The sequence below is a fragment of the Cnephaeus nilssonii genome (genome assembly GCF_951640355.1).
Source record: "Cnephaeus nilssonii genome assembly, chromosome: 14".
NCBI classification, from domain to species: domain Eukaryota; kingdom Metazoa; phylum Chordata; class Mammalia; order Chiroptera; family Vespertilionidae; genus Cnephaeus; species Cnephaeus nilssonii.
In genome coordinates, this window is record NC_137085.1 from 46,358,474 (window position 1) to 46,370,527 (window position 12,054).

General features: G+C 41.6%; 1 protein-coding gene across 6 annotated transcripts in view; it reads left to right on the top strand.

The window, feature by feature from the left end:
- The window catches only part of SMARCA2 (SWI/SNF related BAF chromatin remodeling complex subunit ATPase 2), a 167,805-nt gene that overhangs the window by 12,967 nt on the left and 142,784 nt on the right, over positions 1-12,054 (top strand). For all 6 annotated transcript variants that reach the window (XM_079791124.1, XM_079791129.1, XM_079791127.1 and 3 more), the window contains exons 2-3: positions 2,121-2,383; positions 5,695-5,824. In XM_079791124.1, the coding sequence (XP_079647250.1) occupies positions 2,159-2,383; positions 5,695-5,824 (355 nt within the window). In that variant the 5' untranslated portion in view covers positions 2,121-2,158. The remainder of the gene's footprint in view (positions 1-2,120; positions 2,384-5,694; positions 5,825-12,054) is intronic.

Genomic DNA, 12,054 nt, shown 5'->3' on the forward strand with positions numbered 1-12,054 from the left:
GCACTTACTGCAGGCTGGTCAGAGGTACTAGGGATACAGGAGTGAAAAAGAGTCAAACCTGTCTTCATGGCCTTCATAGTCTAGAGATTCTGCGAGAGGTGATAGTAGGTAGCTAAGAATGGAACTAATGTGGGTTTTTTTTTTTTTTAAAACCTATACTTTCACTGTGGAGAGGGCCTTGTTATAGGTGACTGGGCCTTTGTGGTCTAATTCTATCCCTGCCACTAAGCAGTGAGCAAGTAAATCTCTTATAGTGTCTCATTCTGTATTTTGTGAGGTTAACAGCAGAAAGTTTTTGTGTGTACAGGTGTGTGCCCCCAGATAGCATACTGTGTAATAATTACGATCAGTAGTGGCATTCAGCTATCTTTCAGGGATCACTGATCTCCATCAGAATTTGGAAAACCACTATTTACTCGTTTTTGGCTCATGTCCAAGATGCAGTTGTACCCACCCCATGAGGGAGCTCCTCAGTGGGGATGCCAAGAAGTTTTAGAGCGTGGGTGATGGAATATTACTTTGCTGAAATAGACCCAGAATTGACATACCTCATCTGTGGTGGGCCCCAATCCAGTCATCATGGATGACTTCTTTGGGAATATTGGACCACAGAGAGGCCTGGGACGAATTCTCAGCTGTCCACCTTGTCTTCAATCGGCTGGCAGGAGGACCACATCTTAAACTGATCCTTCTGATCACCTCTGGTTTTGTAGAGGTGGTGGGGGAAATAATGCTAAAAAAGAGTGGTCAAAGGAGAAGAAAACACTAATTTGAAAAGATATAGGCATCTTTATGTTCCTTGCAGTATTATTTACAATAGCTAAAACATGGAAATAGCTTAAGTGCCCACTGATAGATGAATGGATAAAGAAGATGGAAATTGCCCTAACCGGCTTGGCTCAGTGGATAGAGCATCAGCCTGCAGACTGAAAGGTCCCAGGTTCGATTCCAGTCAAGGGCATGTACCTTGGTTGCGGGCACATCCCCAGTAGGAAGTGTGCAGGAGGCGGCTGATTGATGTTTCTCTCTCATCGATGTTTCTACCTCTCTATCCCTCTCCCTTCCTCTCTATAAAAAAATCAATAAAATATATTTTTAAAAAAAGAAGATGGAAATTACTCAGCCGTTAAAAGGAAGGAAATCTTGAGGGCAGTATTATGCTAAGTGAAACGAGTCAGACAGAGAAGACAAATACCGTATGATTTCACTTATATGTGGAGTCTTTTAAAAAAGCCATGAACAAACAAAACAAAATCACAGAACAGATTGGAAAGGTGTTGAGAGGAGTGTGATATGGATAAAGGGGGTCAATTGTATGGTGATGGATGGTAACTAGATTTACAGTGGTGAACACTATGCAGTGTATCCAAACATCTATAATGTTGAACACCTGAAATATATATAATCTGAATACCAATTTTATAATAACAATAATAATAATAATAATATATGGCTGCTTATTGTGCCAGGCAAGGGACTGTGTTTTTACATGGATTGTTGCATTTCACTCTCAGCTAATAATTATATCACATGGATATGTGAACCCATATTTGTCTGATTCCCATAACCTCTGCTTTTCCTATGATTGGGGATTCTCTTTCATTTTCAATTTATGGAATTGTACTTTTTCGCTATCTGGGATTTTAACTACCTAGGATTTTCTATGAAGTTTTGAATGTCCATTTACTTATGAAAATGGATGTCGGTTGGATATGTGTTAAGGGGTTATATTTTAATGGCTTTGGGAGGTTAATGACTTGTTAGGTGCCCCAGCCAGTAAGTAATGGAGAGCATCTGTTGGCTTCAGTAATAAATTTCAAACTTGTTCAGAATTCTGCTTATGTGCTAAATTTGAGTTTCTCCAGTGAGTACTTTTTGTATCTTGGATGATTTATGTCTTTCTGGGGAATCATTTAGAGTATTTTTTTTCTTTTAAACAAGTGGTCTTCATAAAGACTAGGGCAGATGGATATATATCACACTCAAACATCTGGATCAGGCAGGGCAGTTCTGTTTGATGTTTGTTATAAAAATGGCACCGTCAAATACTAACAACTGTTTTATTCTGATCTTAACATCATGTTGAAAACATTCCTTTTTTTCCCTTCTTTTCAACTCAGGCTCATTGTGCTGATTGGCAGAGACACAGGAGAAGTCGATGTCCACACCCACAGACCCTGGTGCGATGCCCCACCCAGGGCCTTCGCCAGGGCCCGGACCCTCTCCTGGACCGATTCTCGGACCTAGTCCGGGACCTGGGCCATCCCCAGGTTCCGTCCACAGTATGATGGGGCCAAGTCCTGGACCTCCAAGTGTCTCACACCCTATGCCTACGATGGGGTCCACCGACTTCCCACAGGAAGGCATGCATCAGATGCACAAGGTAAGCGGTGGTTCTCCTGTTCAGTCTCATCTTCTGGGTCCTGGACGGCTAATATCCCTGATAACCCCTGCCCCCCTGTTTCTGCTGTTTTTACGAGAGAAGCAAGGTCTTTGTCTTACCCTGAACATTATTAAAAACATACCTTCTGAGGCTCGTTTATTGGTACAGATGTTGCACCAGTCAGGAAGATCAGATCGTGGCTTTTTAAAAAGACAAGATAGAGTATGCAGTTCTGCTAGTTAAATTCTCTGATGTATGGGTTGCAGCTATTTTGGCTTGGTGAATAAGTGTATAAGTGAATAAGTCTGACTATATGTGTTAAGTAACGTTTATCAGCCACAAATGAACATATTGAGAATTACTATTTCTTTAAAATGTTGGTATTTATTTTAAAAATGAGACCCCAAAGAGTAGAAGGAAAATGAGTCCCTTCCTAAAGATCATAGGTAGTTTCTGGGGAGGCCCTCGCGTGCACCTGGCCGTCTCTCTCAGGGGCTTCATCCTGGGAGAGGGGCCTGCCTTGGCAGAGCTCGGGGCCAGTCCAGCTCTGGACTGTTACAATGATCCTCTGCTTGTGAGCCTTGGATTGTTGCTGTGGGGATGGTCATACTGGTACAGTTTGGGCATTAGGCCTTCACAGGACACGCAAAGAAGAGAGAGCAGCCTTTGAAGCAAGTAAACAAGAGCCTCTGAGACAGTTTGCTTTGAAAGTTAGCAAAAGCCAAAGAAACTCCATGAGGCCACTGCATGTTACCTGAAGGCCGTGCCTGATGAGACAAGCAGAGGTTTTGCATCCCCTGTGGATGACGTCATAGGGGGGTAGGGTGGTGGGATGCCTGTTAATGTTAAATACACAAAACATGGAAGATACTGGTTTAAAACTGAAAGATTACTGCAAAAGAGAGCAAGTCTTTCCTCTAATTGTGTGGGACTGTAAGTCAATTTTAAGCTAAGGCATTGGAGACCAAAAGAAAAGACCCACTTTTTTTTTTTTTTTTTTTTACAAATTTTGTAATTGGATGATTTTCAAATCAGAACAGTTACTATATTGCTTGTTTTGAAAAATGAAACCATACTGAGATAAATAAAGGAAATGGTTAATCCTGGCTCTACCTTAGTTGACAGCTTTTCACACCTTACTTTTTCTCCATGCTCAGTAAAAATCATACACAGGTGTGATTTTTTTTTAAATAATTTTTCTTTCACCGTAATAGAATCATATTCCTACTTAATTACTCTGCAACTTTCTTCTTTGCATTTAAAAATATATTGTGAACATCCCTATAATGTTCCCAAGTTCTCTCTCTCTCCTTTTATTTTTAGAAAAAGAAAAACAAAACACATTTTTAGCTTGTCAGGTAGCTGAAAAAATAAAACTTTTTTATATCATATTTTTAGCAGACATATTGAACATATAGACATACTGAAGTCATTAAATTGTCTTCTGCTCATATTAAATTAATTTGGGAGCTGTATTATAGATCTGATCTGTCACTTGTAAAACCTTAGTCCAGGTGGGTTAAATAATTTCAGAATGGGTTAAGGATGTCTCACCTCCAAAATGAAAGATAAAATGTGAAGGACATATTTAGCTAATCTCTATGATTATTTAAGCATTTAAAAGTTAGCTGGCCCTAGCTGGTTTGGCTCAGTGGATAGAGCGTCGGCCTGTGAACTGAAAGGTCCCAGGTTCAATTCCGGTCAAGGGCACATGCCTGGGTCGTGGGCTCGATCCCCAGTGGGGGACTTGCAGGAGGCAGCCGATCCATGATTCTCTCTCATCATGGATGTTTCTATCTCTCTCTCCCTCTTCCTACTTCTCTGAAATCAATAAAAATATATATATTTTAAAAGTTAGCTGTATAAAAAAGCGTCACTTATTTTTGCACTGGATTGTTTTTATTAATAATTATCTCTTCCGACCCCTTCTGTTCACATGTCCTCATATTCTCTACCCCCATCTAAAGTCTTTTTTGTTTGGTTTGGTTTGGTTTTGCTCTCATTCTGCAAGGTGTGCATTTTTTTGCCAATCTGGTTTTCCTGAACCCCAGCCCCTCAGATAATTCCCTGCGTGAGGACGTGTTTAGTGCCTAAGTTCACACCTGCTGACCAGATGCCTTCGCTTTCTTAGACTCTTTTTTAGGGACAGCTGTATGCCTCGTCTTTCTCCCCCTTCTCCCTCTGAGCGTCAGCTTTTTGCTTTGCAACATGACTGGAAATAAATAAACAAGTGGCCTAAATGCATCTGCTGTGTTGCTTTGATTTCCTCCCTATTATTACTACTTAACACACTCAGAGACGCTCTTTATACCAAACCCTTCCGATTTTTCTTCTGAACATCCTCTTTATGGTACATTTTTCCTCTTTTCAAGTGCATGCTTTTGACTCTGCAGAAATTAACTTTCCTTTCTCCAAAACTGCAAACATTCATGCTTTCTTGCTTGAAGTTATTTGGTTTCTATAAACTCCTGGAAATATTCCTTTCAGGCTGTTTTTGAAAATTGCTGTTGCAGTTTGCAGAGGAATCGGCTTTTCCTTTCCCAAACACATGCTCCGATGCCCAATGCTGGATTGGATTAAGGTCCGCTCGGTAGCTATTTGTTGTGTGTCTGTTATGTACTAGGCCTCGCGTCCTGTCCCCAGACCCTGCGTTCTTAATATTCCCCCACACCGTGCCTTTCACCTTTTTCAGTCTGGCCCCCTCTGTGGCACAGCTTTATCTCTTTCACTGCCCTTCCCTTTCAGTGGTCACCCCCTTCTCTGCTCTACCCGGTCTGCTTCTCTTCTCCCAACTGCCATGGAATTTTCTGGTTTCAGCTTTTAAACTTTCCATAGTCCCTTCCGCTCCGATGACAAAAAAAATTACCCAATAAATCGATCCTCACAGACATTTCAAATAGTCTTCCTTCAGACCTGGGACTAACTTCAACACAGGGCAGGTTTCAGGACTTCCTTAAGAAGGTATGGAAGAACAGCTTATATTTGTATACCTTGTGAGCAGGATTTTATTTTTACTTTCAGGTTTTGTCGTTACAGGAAAAATTCAACTGTGTATAGTCTTAACTTTTGACTTACAGGCAGTTTTGATGATCCTATTGATGTAGTCTTTTTAATTTTTTTTGTCCCCACCTCTAAAATATATGTACTATATTATAATAATATGTGTAATGTAGGTGTAAAAATATATGACTATGGTATGGTGATAGGTGATTGTGCCACAGTTTGGAGGACCTTAGAGAGGGGACTTAAAACTCCACATAGAGACATTCTGTGTGAAGGCGGCATCTAACAGCAGCGCTTCCCTGTTCCAGCCCATGGATGGCATGCACGACAAGGGCATTGTCGAAGACATCCACTGCGGGTCCATGAAGGGCACCGGCATGCGACCCCCTCACCCAGGGATGGGCCCGCCCCAGAGTCCGATGGATCAACACAGCCAAGGTCTGTAACGCTACACGCCTGATTTTGGCTTCAAACCATAGTCTTTCGTCTTTCATATTGGTCATTTTAACTCTCACTTCCAAAGAACATGTCAGAGGAAGACTGAATCCAGCAGGTTTCTTTTCTCTATAGAAATCACCCCCATGCCGAAACCGGTTTGGCTCAGTGGATAGAGCGTCGGTCTGCGGACTGAAGGGTCCCAGGTTCGATTCCGGCCAGGGGCATGTGCATTGGTTGCGGGCACATCCCCAGTAGGGGGCGTGCAGGAGGCAGCTGGTCCATGTTTCTCTCTCATCGATGTTTCTAGCTCTCTGTCCCTCTCCCTTCCTCTCTGTAAAAAATTAATAAAATATATTTTTTAAAAAAGAAAAAAGAAAAAGAAATCTCCCCCAGTCCCCACCAACACAACTTGATTATTCATGTGGTCACTCTCACAAAGTCCTAGTAATGTTACTAGCTTCCCCTCGTGCTAGCCCAGTGCCCCGTGTACCTTACCCAGAATCTTTATCGTGATGTAGTAAGGTGAATGATAGTATCCCGGTTTTATAGATGGGGTAAAAGAGAATTCACTCTGTTTTCCCACGTTTCCACCACCTGTGAGGGACAGGGCCGGAAGGAGGAGCCGGGTCTGCCTCCCCACAACAGTAGATGTGAAGGCACATGAGCCACCTGAGTCCCTCAAACTGCACGTCCATACGTTGTCTGAGAGGTGCCTTTTCCGGGCAGCGGGATTACCTGTCAGTGCTGGTGGGTGGCTGTATTAGTCTCCTGGGCCTTCGTAACAAATTGCCACAAACGGGGTGGCTTCAAACCACGGAAAACCCTTCGTGCACAGTTGGAGGCCGGAAGTCTGAAATCCAGGTGCCCGCAGGGCCGTGCTCTCTGAGGCTGTAGGGAAGAATTGGTTGCCTCATCCCAGCCTCTGGCGATTGTCAACATCCTTGGAATTCTTTGGCTTGCTGGTCTGTCCCTCCTGTCTCTGTCTCGATCTCCACGTGACATTGTTCCTGTGTGTCTGTGTCTGCTTCCAGAATTCCTTCCTCTTATAAAGATACCAGTCAGCGGATTCGGACCTACCCTAATGCACTATGACCTCATCTTTAAAAAAAAATTTTTTTTTTCTTTTTTTCTTGATTTCAGAGAGGAAGGGAGAGGTTAGAAAGAGATAGAAGCATCAATGATGAGAGAGAATCATCAATCAGCTGCCTCCCACACAGCCCCTTACTGGGTATCAGAGCCCACAACCCAGCCATGTGCCCTGACTGGGAATCGAACTGTTATCTCCTGGTTCATAGATCGATGCTCAACCACTGAGCCATGCTGGCCGGGCAACCTCATCTTAATTTGATTACATCTGCAAGGATCCTATTCCCAAATAAGGTTACATTCACAGGGACTAGGGGTTAGGGTTTCAAACTTACCTTTGTAGAAGGCACAATTCAACCCACAACAATGGCCAAATCAATATATGGAATATTTCTCTTCTCCTTGGTGCCTTTGCCCCTCACTGTTGAAGGCATATAAAGATACCTCTAAGTCTTCTGAATATAATGTAACTTGTTTTCAGAATTATGGTATGGTCATTTAAACATGCAAGGGGCATGGGTTACTCTAGCACTAATTAACCCCAGTATGTTGATATTCTAATTGAAAGTTTATGGTTTATGCATTCTTTTGTATACTCCTATGTAATTTAATATATATGAGCTTTTTTCTCCATCAGTGATTAGGCATCCAATCACCTCAGAGAAGATTTTCAAGTGTAAGGATTTAGAAAAATGTAGTCAGTTTTAAATATATGTGTGTGTATATATATATGTGTGTGTGTGTGTGTATATGTGTGTGTGTATATGTGTGTGTGTATATATATGTGTGTGTGTGTGTGTGTGTGTGTGTGTGTGTGTGTGTGTGTGTGTATGCAAGTCATGGTGGCATAGGAGTGCGACTTCACTAATATGCAAACAGGGTTGTGAATATCCCAGACTCTGATCTGAATTTTGATGACAGGTGGGTATAACTGTTGCAGATGACTCACAAAATCTTGACCATATCAGAAAAGCATCCTGAAAGACTCTTGGGACATTTTGCAGCCCAGGAAGAAAAAATCTGACCCATTCGGTGTTAAGAATGAATTAAAATTCAGGGAAGCCAGGTGCGTTCACAGAGCTAATGTAGCTCTAATTTTTAACACGTGGGAAGTGCAGATGAGTTGTATTCAGTGATTGTCAAAGCCATGTGCTTGCTGTATCTGTTCTGGCTTTGGGGTGCCTCTAACTGTGGGCCATGGGAAAACTCCAGAATGCCTGAATTATAATGGGGTGTTTTTACTTTTATGTGTCCTCAGATTTCTCTCATTGCTTGGCTCCTTTCATCAACTTAAGAATGATGATTTTTCTTGGACTCTCCAACACTTGGCACCATTGTGTATGTAGCACATAACTGGATACATACATAGTCAATTTTCCTCAATTAGGTAGAGAAGTGAACCTATGCACTCAAAAATCAACAATTTTAAATAACTCTTAATCTTTTTATAATTTCAGTAAATTATAATTACTTTGAAATGCAGGGGTCTGCATTAAGTGGAATCAGAATTAGCATGTCATAATTTTCTCTAAAATAGCAAAAGTGCGTTGTAGGCTGGGGAATGAGTTATTTAAACATGTATTTTTGACAAAGTAGTATTGGTATAATGCAGTCTTATTTAATATAATGATTTTAAAAGACTTTAGACTCTATAATAACACGTATCTTTAAAAACCCTATTGTAGAAAGCCATTTATAAGCACACAGGTACAGAGAGGTGTGGTATTGATCAGAAACCTGCCAGCTTTAACTACCTAGCAACCTATTAGGTTATTTTAAGCGATTGGTTGAGAAGCAAAACCATTTCCTTCAATAAATACTGAATTGTGTACCTTATGGTCCCAATGATAACATTGTTTATTTTTAGTCCATTGTGTAAAAAAAAAAGTCTTCAGAGGCAAGTATATAATATTTTGTGTTTGCATGTGTGTGTGTGTGTGTGTGAAATGAAAATTCATATAAAATTGGCACTTATAAGTTCAAGATTATTAAAAGGAGAAAGATGATTGTGTCTCTCCGAGGCAAGGTGAAACTGGGGAGATAATGGCTCTTGAGGACGAGGAAAAGAAAACTGCCACATTTGATTGCTTTTGAATGAGCATATCAAACCAGATTTCAAAAAGAGCAGATTCTGTATCAACATTGTCATCCTCCAGACAAATATTCACTCTTGGGCAATTTCCTCACTCTGTTTCCTCAACTAAAGATAATTGCCAAAATACTTTGTTGTTTCATCTTTTAGATTCTGTTTTTTCTAAAGTTTTATTGAATGCTAGTCATTTAGAACAAAAAATCCTCTATATCTGAATCACTGTCACATCCTATATAATAAAAGCCTAATATGCTAAGTGTCCGGTCGTCCAGTCATCAGTTCAACCAATCAAAGCGTAATATGCTAATGATATGCTAAGGCCACTCAGTTGCTTGCTATGATGTGCACTGACCACCAGGAGGCAGGCAGTTGACCAGCCGACCAGTCGCTATGACACACACTGACCACCAGGGGACAGATGCTCTGACTGGTAGGTTAGCTTGCTGCTGGGGTCTGGCTAATCAGGACTGAGCGAGACGGGCTGGACATGCCATGGAGTCCTCCTGCAGACCCTCCCTAGCTGGCCAACCTCCCGCTTGCCCCCCAGCCCCGATCATGCACTGGTGGGGTCCCTTGGCCTGGCCTGCATCCTCTCACAATCTGGAATCCCTCGGGAGATGTTGGAGAGCCGGTTTTGGCCCAATCCCGCAGGCCAGCCCGAGGGACCCTACTGGGCACGAATTCGTGCACTGGGCCTCTAGTCTTTAATATCATTCTGTGATAGAATGATTCTATTGACATCCCCTATAAATTCTAGGAAGCGATTTTTTCTACCTTCAGTTTCTTACTAAATTTGAGGTAAAATTGTGTTTATTGATTAATTATGGAAAGTGATTTTTATTCCACCTTCTGTTTCTTTTTTAACCAGTTTGAAGTAAAATTAATTATTGTGCATCATGTAACTGTGTCACGTTCATAACGTTGCCCACAGTTCACAGTGTACACGAGATTTGATAAACAATGTTATATAGTTCATTGTGCTTTGGTTCATTATGTTAGGCATCCTCTGACAATAGGTAAGCTGTAATTGATAACCTTAGGAAATAGGAGAGACATATAGTATGACCCATTTTAACACCTTCTACTGTGAGTGTCATTAGCTTTGGTAGGAAGTTTTTCTCCCTGTGATAGGTGCAGGGTTGGCCAAAAGGTGTCAGGAAGGTGCTTTTATAATGAACAAAAGCTTTGCACCAGCATTACAATTAGAGAGCTAAGCCTCGTTAAAAAAGGAAGAATGTTAATGATGAAGTTAGGTGTATGTTATTGGGATTAAATTTCTGTTAGCTTTGCAGGCTGATTTCAGGGGCATTTTCTTGGCTAACTTAGCATGACCAACTAGAACCCTGATGGCTGTGTGGTTTTGTGCTCCCTATGGAGTAGGGATTTGGGGCATGGGGGCAGGTCTTCATTTCTCTTCAGGACAGGATTTCTCTGAAAGGAGTGCTACTGGTCACCAGTTGATCGAACAAACCCTCCTCTTGTCTTAGGGGATCAAGCTAAATTTGTTTCCCTTTCCAAATGGCAATCTGAGATGAAAGTAACTGTGTCCTTTACTTTCTGTCGTCTGGTGAAGGGTGATCACGGTGAGTCCCCAGCCTGTGGCAGTCACCGACTCAGGTCGCTCCGATCCCACATAGGTGCACAAAGCTGTCTCAGCTCAAACTCAACAAAGGTTCAAACACACAGCGCATGCCCAAATAAACACCGAGGTGCCGACCTTTATGGTAATTATGGCACAAGTCCATTTATGAAAGGGCAAAGACCTTTCATCTGGTCTTTTATATTGTATCTGAGGACACCTTTGACTTCATTAATTAGCACTTGGTTTGAAGTCAGGGCAACCTCTCAGATTGCAGTCGGCCACTTTGTTCTCTCCTTCATCTGGGATCTCCCTCCAGCAACACGCAGTCATAGGTTTATCTAGGAATTCCTTGGCTGAGCTATACAGTTCAACTCCTGAAACAAGTTCCTTGCAATTTTTGTTCATCTTGCCTTTTCTTCCTCAAGAAAAGTATTCTTAAACTACCCCATTTAGATCTCTTATAACCCAAACTATACACTCTCATTTTTATGTATTGTGGTCTTTAGGAGATTTTTGAAACTTCTAAGTCTTTAAAAAACAAAGTTAATAGTATTTTTATCCAACAGTTAATCTTAGACCCTAGAAAGAACCCAGTGACATGAGCACTGACAGGCGATCCTTAGAGTGTAAACACCCAGCTCCTTACTCCTCCCGGGGGTGACGTGGAGGCCAGTTATTTACTTTATATCCCGGAGCTTCTGCATGAGATTAATCTTCAGGCACCCGCTGCAGCAGCTGGCTCGGCAGCACAGCCCTCACTGGCTGCCTTCCCTCCTTAGCTCACCTTTCCATCCCCTGCCAGTGTCGTCCTCGCCCCTTCCCTGGGAATCACCTGCGCTCCGTCCTTCCATCAGGCTGTTTCCAGGGAGAACTCAACGAAGACAACACGCACAATGCCATATGCACTCCCGCAGCCTTGGAGACCCTCGATAATTGCAAACTGTACCTAATGTGCATAATAAACCAAGTAATATTTACCTCCATAAGAGACGCTTCATTTCACGTTGGGATACAGCAGGGACCTTCGGGTTTTGTTTCGAGGTTGGAGCTCCTTTTAATGTGTAAGACTTACCCCCAGGTGCCTTCCTGTAGGTGGACAGCAGCCACTAACAGTTTGCCTTCGAGGACACGTGGTGGCTCCTGACCACTTGAAATGTGGCTGTTCTGAATCGAGATGTGTGAACAAAAGGATGCATAGGTCTCTTTACCAATTTTTACATTTTGAAATGATACTATCTTGGGTACGGTGATTTAAATGAAATGTATTATTCACATTGGTTTTATCTGCTTCTTTTACTTTTTAATGTAACTGCTAGAAAAATTTAAATTATATATATTTGAGATATATATATATATATATATATATATATATATATATAAATCTTGTTATATAGTAATGTGATGATTAAATTAGGTACATTGTAAATTGCTATCGGACAGTGCTGTTGTAGAAAACTACCAAAATATTCA